The sequence below is a fragment of the Zingiber officinale genome, chromosome 2B (genome assembly GCF_018446385.1).
Source record: "Zingiber officinale cultivar Zhangliang chromosome 2B, Zo_v1.1, whole genome shotgun sequence".
NCBI classification, from domain to species: domain Eukaryota; kingdom Viridiplantae; phylum Streptophyta; class Magnoliopsida; order Zingiberales; family Zingiberaceae; genus Zingiber; species Zingiber officinale.
In genome coordinates this window covers 114,685,458-114,699,715 of record NC_055989.1, presented here as the reverse complement: position 1 = coordinate 114,699,715, position 14,258 = coordinate 114,685,458, and the positions used below count along the sequence as shown (strand labels likewise).

Here is a 14,258-nt window from a genome sequence, read left to right as displayed (position 1 = left end):
ATCGACATGCTAACAAAACTAATCTTAAGTGAATAGAAAATTAGAAATAAAAATAAACAAGTATACCAAATGGGTCAACTGCAAGACGAGCAAAATAAAAAGTCAAACTTAGTAACCTTTACATCACAAAATTGTCAATTAGCACTACAAGAAGTCAAACAGCATTGTACCACCTAAATCCATTGTTGCCAACTAGAATTTGCAAGAGAATACTAGAATGGGAATGGTTTAAGACGAGGAGAGATTTTAATTGGGAAAACACAAGGCGATTATTTCTCTCGGTTCCAATTTGAAAGGATTTCCAAAGGTTGACCGACAGATTTTATGCATGTTGAAGTCAGCCGAACTGATCAGGAGAAATAAGATGAGGTATTTTGAGATTGCCACTTAGGAGGTCAATCCAATGAGAATTTCCAAAAGTAACTGTGTCTGTAGAGCATCTTACAACTTCAATCTATCTCTTAAGCCTACTTCCATCAAGCAGCCAACCAAAACCATAGATTTATTCTCCATTTTTTTCTTATCTACACCATGCATGATCGTTAACTAATTTAACAAATTTTAATAAGCAATCATTAAGAGTAGATGCTATTCAAATAACTAAGAATTTGATTAATCCATTTATCTGATTTCTTGAGAAGAATCTAAAATCTCTTGAAATTCAATGGAACAAGTCATTTCTTAGATACAGGTAAAAAGTTGTTGGATCATCTCCATCAGGGTTGTTAGACATACCCAAGCATCAAAGAAAAAGAAACATATCAACTATGAACTTACAAGATTAAGATACATTCAATCTTTTAAGAAATCAAGTGAAAAATCTAGCCGCTAGGTAGTAATGTTGTTTGAATGAAGATCAGATTGCATCTCCTGGAGGATCGCTTCTATACCATCCACAAATTTTGCAAGTTGAAGACGTGATTGTGTAGCTAAAGAGTTTGCCCGTTCCTGTTCAACAAACAATGAGATGCACCTTAAATCAACAATATTTTAGAGCTAGGCAGTGCAAAACATAATTTAAATGAGACAATACAATCAATCAAATATGTTAATCTACACATTACAAGAATAACTAAATTCCGCTAAGTGACATCGACTATATAAATAATGATAGGATCCATACAGGGGCGGATCCAAAATTTTAAATTAGGGGGCCTACATATTAAGTGATAAAAATAATTACCGTTAAAAATTTGTACACCTTAGAACAACCTCCGAATTCCCAATTTATGACTGAAATTGAGGTCAAAAACCTCCTAGAAATCACCATCCCAGGTTGCACGATGGTCGACGAAACAACGAAACAAGTTCGAATGTAGCTCCGACACGAAACAAGGGCCAATGGCCCTTCTTAAGTTGTGATATTACTTCAAGATTTTGGTATCAAATTACCAATAGAAAGTTTAGGTTGCGGACTTTCTAAATATGTAATCAATTCTGAATTCTGGCGATCGACGATGGCACAATGGACAATGAAAGCAACGACAATGATTTTAGAGTGAATTAGAGAAGATCAAGATGTCTAGCCATCGGAGAAAAAAATGTCTATATCGTAAATTAGATTTATATATAATAATAAACTAATAATATTATTACTAATAATGTTTGTATGTAATTAATGAATAATTTTCTTTTGTTAACGAAAGTATCATTTAATTTTTTTTATTGTAACTATCAATCTCCTAAAATAGTCTTACTAGACTAATTTGCATTATTATGTTCCACCATAATTCCTATCAGGTGAATTAAAAGAGCAGCCAAAAGAAATATTTTTCTCTAAAATTATATAGCATATATAATAAGTATATGATTCCTATCTTAAAAAAAAAAGGCAATCGAATGCACGAAGCTCCCGCCATGCGGGATCCTTAGGAAGGATCCATTGTACGTAGCCTTATCCTGTTTTTTGCAAGAAACTGTTTCCAAGATTCAAACCCGTAACATTTTGGTCACATAGCAATAACTTTACCATTGCACTAAGGCTCCCCTTCTATATAATTCCTATCTATTATATTAAAATACATTAAAAAGGAAGATTAATTTCATCAATCTATGCTCCTTCACCATTATATATATATATAAAATATAACTATGCATGCATAGCAAGTCCCCATGTAAATCCGCCACTGGATCTATACATAACATTTGCTTATGTTTATACTGATTGACAATCTAATACAATCCTCGGGACATGTCATTGCAAAGTTTATTCATTGGGGACAGAGTTATATGTTAATCTACACATTGCTCTTTAAAATTAAAAATAATACATTTTGCAATATCATTATAGCTAGCTATAATTATATTTTAAAATATTTTGTTTTATTTTGTGTTTTAAATTAAAATTAATCAAAATATGCATTTCCCTTATGCAAATTCTAAATTTTAAACGAATTAACTCAACTATTATGTTAAAAAGTTTAATATGCCAGTAAAAATCATGCATAATTTTTAAATGCCAACTTTGTTAACAATATGTCATGATACCTTACAAAAAAAATTACTTTTCTAAATAGAAAAATCAATTATTTTGATTAAAAAAAAGACATGAAACTACTCTTCCACCGAGAGAAAAATTATCTTACCACTTAAAACTCTTGTACCACCTAGACATTTATAATTTGTTGAGAAGGTCAAATCCCAAAAGAGAGTTTTAATTAATTAAAGAGAATTAAATGAATGCTATTAATTAGAGAAAGTTTTTACTTCTTTGCAAATGACATTTGAATTTGGTAAATTGCTCATAAAAGACTTAGTTAGTTCGAAAGCATACCTTGCAAAGCCTTGATTAAAAACAATATCATTACTCAAACTAAATAAAAAATTCATGAATCCTAACATTTTTTTCTACTTAAAGAACATTAATAATAAAATATAGATGATGATATAGTAGAAGATAAAACTCAATAGTATAGGAGGATCCATATAATTGACCGACCTAGTAAGAAAAGACTTGGTTGTTATCGTAAAGAACATTAATGATGGGTTTGGTTACTTCATTTATGAAAATAACTATTTTTTTTTTTACAAAAATGACCTTGGAATATTAAATTCCCATGGAATTGAATGTCCTATTCATAAGGAATATGAATTCGTCCCTTATTTATTTCTTCGTTCAAATAGTAAATTTGATTGATCCAATCAATCTACCAAAGCAAAACAAGATAGTTGTACTAAAGGGATCGAACAAATCAATCAAATTGAGCAAAGTGAGGAGATCGATTAGGCCAAGCAAATCAAGGAGGTTAGAAGAATATCAATTAGGCTCAAGATGTTGAACGAGCCATCACCTGTGGACTAAGCTAGTCAATCAAGCCACATGAAACAAGTAGGTTAAGAGAGTGAATGGGTTGGGTGAGCCGAGCAGACCAAATGGGCTAATTGCAGTGATAGGGCTAAATAGATCGATGGGCTAAGCATTCAAATGAGCTAAGCAAAGCAACAATCAAATAGGGCTAACCAACACAATTGAATCAGACTACATGTGTTCAAGAATGGCAACAAGCTGATCAGGCCAGGAAGTGAGGAAATCAAGTCAAGCGAGCTAGACATGCTAAGCAAGAAAATGGGTCAATCAAGTTAAACAGTCCTGGGGAAGGGCAAGCCACTAAGGCCAAGCAAACTAGTTAGACCTTAGGAACAATCAAGCCATATATGTCAAACAAGTCAATCAAGCCACACATGTAGGACAAGCCAATCAAACCAAGCACATCAATTGAGGTAAACGAGCCAATCATGTTGGACAAATCAAGTTAAGTTTAACAAGTCGAGCGGTTCGAATGTGTCGAGCGGATCAATTAAGTCAAATAGTTAATTGACACATGTAGACTAAGCAAGTCAAAACAATAATCCAACTAGCGGTCCAACTAGACAGGTTAGGTTAGGAGGATCGAGAAAGAGAAGCAAGCTATGCGGCTAAATGGATTAGACGAGCTAAGCTTACTAGTTAGGCTGAAGAGAATGATTGAGTAGGATGAACAAGTTGAGTCATCAAGGCGATAGATTGTGACTTTCAGTCATCGATCACATTAGTCAAGATGGTTAGGCCTGATGAGTGATTAGGCTAGACAAGCTAGGTAGTTAGGTAGGCCTATACGTGCTAGATAAGTCAAATAAAATACTTATATAGGGATACTTTTTTCATTGTGAAAATTATTCCTTATCTATTTGTTATATGGTTCTTACCAACCAAATATAAAAAGTTATTTTAAGCTTATTCTATTCCATAAACAAAATTAAGAAGTGCCTATTTCTATTTTGTTCCCTATCTATTGTATTCCTTAGAGATAGTTATTATAATCATTGTATATTTCATTTTCAAATCAAAAGCAATATAAAGCAGGGAAATTGACCAGAAAGCATGCATTAAACTATAGTTTATCTTCAATGTTAAAGAAAGCAAATGTTTTTCCTAGAGACAAATCATGTCGTCAAGCCATGTTAGTCTCAGTTACTTTATCCTTCCATTGAGCTCTATAGGATAGTATAATACAATTTAATTTATTTATTTTAATTACAATTCACTAATGTTCTTTTTAATCTTTATAACTACCATTTACACCTTCAATTCGAATTAATTCAACTCCTCTAACAATAGTCTATTTTGAACATGTTATACCACCTCCATGGTTTGAAATCTCGCATCATGTCAAGCAGCATGGACGAAATGTATCATTCTGATAAAATATTGAAATTCAATGCTACTCAGCATTAATGTGAATCATATCAATGAATGTCAATGATTATTGTATCATTTGACATTTGACATTTGACAACTCTGGTCATGCTACAAATGCATCAAGATGAATTAAAATAATAATTATTATTTTTTCACTTGTGTTTGAATAACACAATATCAAAATCATACACAAAATCTAAACTAAGATATAGTTGTGTTTGTGTTCTTTTCTTCTTTTTTTTTTTTGTTTCTTTTTCATCTCTTTTCTCCTTCACCCTATAATTCTCCATCGATGATATATGTTGAGGCATTGGCACAAGGTTGAAACAATATTGATTCGGTCAAAATTTGAAACTCTAACATGATTCAACCTAACCATCTCAACTTACTTTCTCATTTTTATCATTTATTTAAACTACACAATTATACTAAAATATCAATATTATAGTAAAATAGTAGATATAACTTCGCACATCCATATAACATTCTTATTTTACTACATTGTAACTTTCTAAATGCCCTATACCTTAATTCATAAAAAAACTAGTAGGTCGCAACAATACATGTAAAATTATAATTTTACCAACGAGGACATAATGATCACACAATACTTTAAAAGGTTTTCTCCATTTTGACCACTCATTATTTATCTCATTAATTATTGTCGGTGTAATCATCCTCGGGTCAAGATTGACGAAGTTGACTAAGCTCGGATTGACTTGAGCTTGGGTTTCGATGTTTGATAATATGTGACAGTGAAGTCAAGTAGGTCAAGGGAGGACCAAATACATGACTAGGGAATCCTAACCGGAGGTTAGGCAACGGGAAGCTCTAACCGGAGGTTAGGCAACAGGAAGTCTTAACTAGATGTTAGACAGGTGAAAAGTCTACCGAGTGACTAGTCCTAACTAGAGGTTAGGCAAGAGAAAATCCAATAGGAAAGTTGACAAGAAAAAAGTCCAAGTGGGTCAAAATGTGACCAGACACTTGGTGATCAAAAGTCCAACGAGAAAATTGGCAAGGGCAAAGTCCAAGTGGGTCAAAGGTAGACAGGACGCATGGTGATCGGAAGCAGTGTTTGAAGTGTCCGGTGTTTGAAATCGTATCGTTCCGATAACTAAAACTTTGGCACGAGTCGAGATTTTAAACCTTGGTCGGAAGTCCAACGGGAAGTTAGCAAAAAAAAAAGTTCAAATGGATTAAGAAGGACCAGACACTTAGTAAAGAAGTCCTAACAAGTCACGGATGACCGAATGCTAGGCAACGGGAAGTCTCAACGGTCACGGATGACTATATTTAAGCCAAGGAAGTCCCGGTAGGTTGAGATCAACTGGATACCAGGCAAGATGTGGATTCAGCCTTGGAAAGGCTGAAATTAAGGTTATCAATCGATTGGCAAGCCCTAGACCCGAACCTTCGGGTTTTGGTGCTCCAATCAATTAGCATAATCAATTGAGCAACACCAATCGATTGGGAGCTCAATTCGCGAAAACAGAAAGAGCCAGAATTGATTCTGGCATCCCTAATCGATTCGAGCAATCGATTAGCTAGGTTTTTCACGAAGTACAGTAAGCTCCTGAATCGATTAGCCTAATCGATTCAGAGGTGTCAATCGATTAAGGCAATCGATTGGCTGATTTTTCGCGTGAGCACAAAAGACAGTGGAAGCAATTGGGCAATCGATTTAGGCCTCATCAATCGATTGGGGTAATCGGTTAGAGGCTCTTCGCAAGAGAACAGAAAGCTTTGGAATCGATAGGCTTAATCGATCAAAAGTTGTCAATCGATTAGTATGGCTCACCAATCAATTGGTCGGGTGAAAAAGAGTCGTTCTATAGGTTTAAAGGGTCGGATCCTATGTGGCAATCGATTGGAGGTAAGAACAATCAATTGTAAGGCATTTTCCAGCTTGAAGGCAACCCTCGAAAAGGGAGTTTCTTCAACACCTATTCTTATGAAGTTAGAAGCAAAGTGCTACTGCATTTCCAACTGGTCAAGAGGCATTTCCAAGCCATAAGAAAGCGTTCAAAGCAAGATTCATGTACAATTGTTTGTATTCATTGTATTTGTTTCATTTCTTATTGTATTATCGTGCTCAAGTTTGTATGAGACTTCTCTGCCTCCAAGAATGAGATATTCATAATGGAACTGTGAGTATGAGGAGTGGACTCTTGGATTAGTCACCTCAAGGAGGTGGATACCAAGTAAAATCGAAAGTGTTAGCTTGAATAATCCGTATGAGATAACTAAATCTCATTCTTTTAGGGATTTAATGTCTAATTATTTACCATATTTAAAGTTGAATAGTCAATGTTTTTTCTACATATTAAAAGTTGAAATTTCTAAAAAAAATCTCTTTAAATTTAATCTAATAATGATCTCAAAAATTATCTTGGATGATTTCTTGGGCATCTATCTATAGGTTAGAATAAGATAGAAATTCCATTAAGAATCACTGTTATATTAAAGTAAACGAATGGTAACACATCAAATCTACAGGAATTAGTGGTTTTGGAGCACCTTGACTGATTTTGAGGAAATTCAGTGGATTTCTCACCAACTCATGACTACAACATGGAATTTACAAACAAAGAAATTGTTGACAAGTAGAGAGTCTCTAGGAATCGACAATGATAGAAAAAAAAGAAAATGAATAGTAGATCTAGATTTGATAATAAGAGAAGAGAGCAAAGACCTATCCCTATAGGAAATCACCTAAAGTCACTCTAGTAAGACTCTAACCAACTAAAATCCTCAAACGATGAGTGGAGGCTTCAAGTCCTATATGTTGAAAATAGATACATGATATTGAAAACTCTTATAACTCTCAGAGACTTCATGTCCATTTTCTCGATTTTTTTTTCTTGATTGTTGCTAACTAGATTAGGTAAAATTTAGGCTCAATCAAAAGTTCAAATCAAGGCAGAGCTGCCTAATATTAATGATTCATTCAGTCTAAGTAAATCGAAGGAGGTCAATTTAGTTGTACTAGAAAATAAAGAAGAGCCTAAGAATTTATTTCCTTTTCTTGGCCTCTATACCTCATACTAGAATCGCCATACAATTCAATCCAAAGATATCAAGGAAATCTCACCAAATTTATAAGCGTGGTTCCCCTCTTGCAAAATGTATAAGTTTTCTCTTCCTCCTGATGCATTAATTCATTGATGCCCACATCGATTTGGGAAGAACTCAACATAGACACCTTGTTTGGAAGGTAACCTTGGAGATAATGGAATTGATCGCAAGCTTCTCTTCCTCCCCCTATATCTTTTCTCCCAAGCCAATAGTTCCCTCTTGATCTCTTACAATGCTTTTAAAGCCCCCAAATCCTCAGCAAAGCCAACAAAGCAAGGGCATTCTCATCTTTGTCCTATGAGTTCAGATGTGGCCATAGGGATGAGTAATAAGGTTTCTATAGCTTCCCTCATTTCCATTTCAAAATTTTCAGAACACCTTTTCACTCGTGTTGGCAGGAGCATTGTTAGGGGTGATTGAGCATGTGTTGTGTGCTCTTGGTGGTGAGCAACAATCATAGAAGGATTCAGTTTCAATTATAAACAGAGAGTGTTTGGCTGTAAGATTATGAGATTTATATTCCTTAATTAGCTTTGAGTTTCTCTTTCAAGCCTTGTGTTTCTCTCAAGATTGGCAATGAGTTTGTGAATAGCAATTGTGCCAAGCATTGCAGTGATATTTCATGCATCTTTAAGAGACGATACAATCTTCTCTTGAGGAAAGAATCCTCACTTGTTGCTTGGGAACACAATAATTTAGTTAAATAGTCCAATCAATTGGAGATTGATGAATGAGAAAGGGACAAATTAAGGGAGGAAAGTTAAATGAAATGTGATGTCTTCCAAACCTATAACAAACTTGGTTTGGCCTACGTGCATGTTGTGTTGCCTTGGCATTGAGGTGTGGATATATTTCATATTGTGTGATGGTGTAGGTGAGAAGTGTGTGAACAATATGAGCGTTTGTCCCCATTGTAGGAATTATAAAACCAAGAAAGGAGTTTTGCACCAAAACCTAAGAAGCAAGATTGTGTAAGCTAAGAGCAGTGTCATTAACCTCTTTAGTTCATTTATATAAACATCAAGAGTTAAGGCTTAACCTTGGGTTTTAAGGAATGCTGAAGACTAGTTGAAATCCTAACTTCATGAAGGTCATATTTACTTTTTTTCCCTTTACCAGTGTTGCTTCATGCATATTTTGGTTGCTTTGTGTTCATGGAATGCTCCTCTTATTTATCATGCTTATTGTTTATATTGATTCATTCTTAGAGTATCTTGGTTTTAAGGATGATACTTAGAGCTGCTTATCTTTATATGTGATGCATGCCTAGAGATTATTTTTGTCAATAATTACTTGTTCTAATAGGTCATGCATGAAACATTTACTCTTAACATGGAAGATACCAATTAATATGGTGCTTGAAATGAGTTAAAATGTGATGAGAATGTTCCATGCATCATTAGACTTATTTATGGAACTTTTATCATGATGTTACACGGATCCTAAAAGTATTAACGACAAGGTGCGTGATGGTTAAGATTATTAATCCACGACTTCAAAGATATCATAAGTGTATGACATTTATGATTGTTCGTGCCTAATTAAGGATCACATAACTTTAGAGATGTATGGCATGCAACAACTAGAGCAATGGATGATTAACTAGGGATCAAGTCACCTTAGTGACAACTTTATTCTGAAGATACCTTGAGTCTATACAACCGTTCCATCAACCTTTTATGTGATTCTGCATGTCATGCATAAACATTAAGATATACATGTTACTTATTGAAAAACTTTCAGAGATTGATACTTAAATATTATGGTGCATTTGAGTTTTCTTGCTTTACACTTGTTTTTCTTGCTTAACTTCTTGTGAAGCTCTCTATAAATTTTACTTGCATCTTATATTTATACTTGCCATCATATTAGCCTTAGGTGAATGGAATGAGCATTGCATTAAGATATTATGTGTACTATGAAATATGCTACTTCAAAACATAACTGCTATTGGTGTAGTAGTTGCACAAGACATTTAAGCTTGGAGTCATTTTATTGTCATTTATTTGTAGCTGTTTGGTATCATCGAGGATTGTTTACCTTACTGCTTTAAAGGTAGATCCGCTACCTTAGCGGCCCCCCTAGTGCCGGCCCCACGGATATGGAGGGAGGTTCATGCAGGTACACAGGCCATAGGCGCATGGCGGGGTAAACCCCAGGTCGTCAGTTCCTGAGAATCGACCCCTAGCCATTACGCCAGAGATACCATGCGCCCACCGTCTGTGCTACGCCCTGGGGGCAACCTTACTGCTTTAAGATATTATGCATTGTGGAACAAGGTTTAAAAATTTCCTTTATAATAAATTATTCTTGCAATGTTACTATACATATATGTGATGCTTTTATATTGTGTGAATACTAAAATTCACTGTGTTACGTTTATTGTCAAGAATTTTGATGGCGCATTTCCTTGACCTTCATGAGCGATGTGCAAATTGAGTTGTCACATTGTCAAAATGAATATTCTCAACCATTAAAAAAAGGCTTACTTGGATCACGATACTAGTAAAATCATTACTATACATATTTTTTATCACATCAATATAATGAGTAGTTAGAATGGGGGATATAATTATAGTAGTAGTAAAGAAACTATAAATGTAATTAGCATATAAGCATCTCAAGTAGGATTAGATAAAGATATCAAATCGAAATTTTGAGACAACCTAAATGAAATATTATAAAATATTCGATCAAATGAAATGATTTTAAAAGAAAATGATTTAAATAGGCATATCGGAGTGAAAAATGAGGAATACGAGCGGGTGCATGCGGGTTATGGGTTTGGAACAAGAAATGAAGATAAAACTATATTGGATTTTGCGATAGCATATGACCATATACTAACTAATACGGTTTTTAAGAAAAGAAAAAAAAACACTTGGTCACTTTCAAAAGTGAGAATAATAAATCACAAATTGATTTTCTTATGATTATGAGGGATAGAAAGATTTGTAAAGATTGCAAGATCATCCTTGAAGAAAATATAACTACCTAACATAGGTATACGCCTTAAGCATAGGATCATAGAAGAAAAATATACACGACTCCTAGAATTAAGTGGTGGAAGTTAAAGGATAGGAAGCAAAAAATATTTAAGAAAAAAGTAAAAGTACGCATTAGGTGAAATATATGGTGATTTTAATACGTCATGCAATAAGACGGTATCAAAGTTGAAAATAATAGCCAAGGCATGCACCACCAAGTAAAGAATCTTGGTGATAGAATGAGAAAGTACAAGAGAAGGTGAAGGAAAAATTAATCTATAAGAAAATTATATATTGTAAAAATGAGAAAAACTTTAAAAAATATATACAATAGTCAAGAAAGAGGCTAAGAAAAATGAAGCTAAGAATAAAACTTTTGAACAGTTATATCGAAAATTGGATAAAAAATAAGGGAAAAAGACATTTATAAAATAACTAAAGTGGAAGAGAGGAAAACAAGAGATCTTATCTAAATAAGATGTATTAAAAATGAATGCAATAAGGCATTAGTAAATGATGGAGAAATAAAAGAGCGGTGGAAGAGCATTTTTATTAACATTTAACGAAGATTTAGGTGACTAACTTCACTTAGGCTACGTTTGGTAGGGTGTAATATGCCTTGTAATGTAATCAGGATTACATTACAAGGCTGATTATTTTGTTTGGTTTAATTTTAAACTTGTAATGTAATGTAATCTGGATTACAAAAGGTAGTGAAGTTTTGTAATCTGGATTACAAAGTAAATACTATGTAATCCGATTACATTACAAGATCACCGTTTAATCAAAATTTAAATGCTGAATATACTCATAGTCCACCGCGGCCGCCGCCCACCGCCTCAGGCCGCTGCCGCTGCCGGCGATTGTTGTCGTCGCCGGTGGCAGCGGCTGATGGAGGAGGCCAACGGCGGCGGCGGCTGGTCGCCACAAGCTCCGGCAGAGGTGCGACGACCGTCGGTAGAGGTCGCGGGATATTTTTGTCATTTTATAATCATACGAATTACATTGCTTATAAAAAATAATGGACACCAAATAAAAAAATATAATGACCCTTGTAATCAAAGAGTACATACATTACATTACCAAACGCAGTAATGTAATCAAGATTACATTACATTACATTACAAATTTGATTACCTTACAAGCTAGATTACATTACACCCAACCAAACATAGCCTTAGGTAATTTAAGCAGGTCAAATGAGTATAAAAATTTATATTTTTATTGTAGAATTAAAACTTCAAAAATAGAGTAAGCTTTAAATAGAATGCAAAATGAAAAAGTCATTGGAGCTAATGATATTCTGATAGAAATATGGAAGTACATAGGGAAACAAGGTATTAAATGACTTATAAAATTATTTAACATGATATTAAAAACAAAGAAAATATCTGATCAATGAAGGGTATGTATTCTAATTCCCTTATATAAGAACAAGGAAGACATAAAATTTTGCAAACTATAGGGATATTAAACTAATGAGTCATACCATGAAACTTTAGGAAAGAGTAATAGAAAAAAGATAAACGAAGGAGATCATGATAACCAAAAATCAATTTGGATTCATGCTTGAAAAGTCGACAATAGAAGGTATACATCTTCTAATAACTAATTGAAAAGTATCGGGAGCACAAGCAAAATTTATATATGGTATTCATTAACTTAAAAAAAAATTATGATAGAGTAGAAATTATATAGAGAGTTCTAGAAAAGGAGAGGTATTAGAATAGTATATATTGAACTAATTAAGGATATATACGAGAATGCAATGACTAGAGTGAAGATTTCGATGGAATAACTGAAATATTTCCAATAAAGATAAGATTACATCAAGGATTAGCTCTAAATGTCCATCTTTTTATACTAAATCATGGACGAACTCATTGAACACATTCAAGGCAGTACCAAGTTGTTTGGGTAGATAAGAGACGTGAAAGAATAAATGGAAAACTAGAATCTAGGCGGAAAAAACTAGAAGTGAAAGATTTTAGGCTATATGAAATTTAAGTTTAGGAATATTATAAGTAATGAGAAAATTGTTAAAATAGAAGATGTCGAACCTTAAGTATTTTAGATTATTTTTGCAAAACGATGGAATTCTTGAGTGAGATGTCTTTTTTTTAGAAAGTAAATATATTACTAAAACAAAATATTACAAAGGATACACCTAGGGGCATCTAAGAACCGAAACACATGGGTTTGAATATTTAGGAACGTGTTATCTACATTCAGGACAACCCCCTCATGTAGGCAATTGTTCCTAACTTGCCAAAGAAGAAAAATCGTATAAGACATGGCTAAAAACCTTGCTTTTGTTAGGTCACCAGTTCCTATAAAGCACTCTTAGTAGTTGCTTGTGAGTGGACATCAATTGCCGCATACATGCCAATGTTGCACCTTGTCCCATAAACATCTTGCTGATTGGGGTGGCAAAATAGAGATGATCCAGTGTTTCATATGCTTACCTACAAAGAGGACAGACCTTGTCCATCTCATAGACTAACCTATCTTTGGTGCCCAACCGTCCATGAGCCATCAACCATAAAGTGAACTGGCGCTTGGGCATGAGGTAGGATTTCCACACCACCTTTGCTCACACTTTGATGGTGCCTCTTGGTTTGAAGGCTTCATTGGTTGAAGGAGTACCCATGCCTTGATGAAAACCACCTAATCATCAGAAGCAGACTAACATGTAGGTGTCAAGATTTGCAATGTATCCCGGATATGAAGTAACCTCTTGATCAGTCCTGAATCAGAGTCCTTGCCTTGTCATTCCCATGTAGCAGATAGGCTAAGATATTTGTGATGTATCCATTTCACCCATAAGAAGTCCTTTTTGTGCTGTAAATTCTAGAGAAACCGGCACAGAAGTACAGAATTCCAGGCTTTTAGATCACAAACATCATAACAACCTTCTTCTTTAGTGAGGCTTATTGTAACCCAAGAGATTAGAGGGTGTTTGGATGTCCAAAAAAAGTTTTGACAGATCTTATACAATTTATCTCTGACTGCACTTGGAATAGGAGAGATGGAAAGACAAAAATATTTAATACCTTGTAGGACAGTTTTGATCAGCTCAAGTTTCCCATCATATGACAGTGTACGTCACGGCCATGAGGCTAGCTTCCGTCGGATAGCTTCAGTCAAGGCTTCATAGCTACTAACACGCAACCTCAAGGTGGCAAGGGGAATCCCAAGGTACCGAAAGGGAAATGTACCCAATTGAAAACCAATACTAATCATGGATTCTGGCTCCACTCCAGCTAGGTACAAATTTGATTTGTTGAGGTTTGGCTGCAACCCAGCTGAATCACCAAAGTCCTGAATACATTCAGTAAGTAATCTGATAGTAGACTCATTGGCACTCGCAAAAATAAAGAGTTCATCCGCATATGCCAAGCGTGTAATTCCAGTTTTAGTACACATGGGATGAAAGTGAATACCACATTTCAGTGTGGTAACTTTGAGGGATCTAGAGAACATCTCCAAGCATAATCCAAACAAGAGAGGGGAGA

General features: G+C 34.5%; 1 protein-coding gene across 2 annotated transcripts in view; it reads right to left on the bottom strand.

Moving 5' to 3' along the window:
• Positions 1-633: 633 nt before the first annotated feature.
• Positions 634-14,258, bottom strand: part of LOC122046867 — a 58,601-nt gene continuing 44,976 nt past the window's right edge. For both annotated transcript variants that reach the window (XR_006130409.1, XM_042607778.1), the window contains exon 12: positions 634-948. Coding sequence is in view for 1 of the 2 variants with exons in the window: in XM_042607778.1 (XP_042463712.1) it covers positions 829-948 (120 nt within the window). In the remaining variant the exon portion in view is untranslated. The remainder of the gene's footprint in view (positions 949-14,258) is intronic.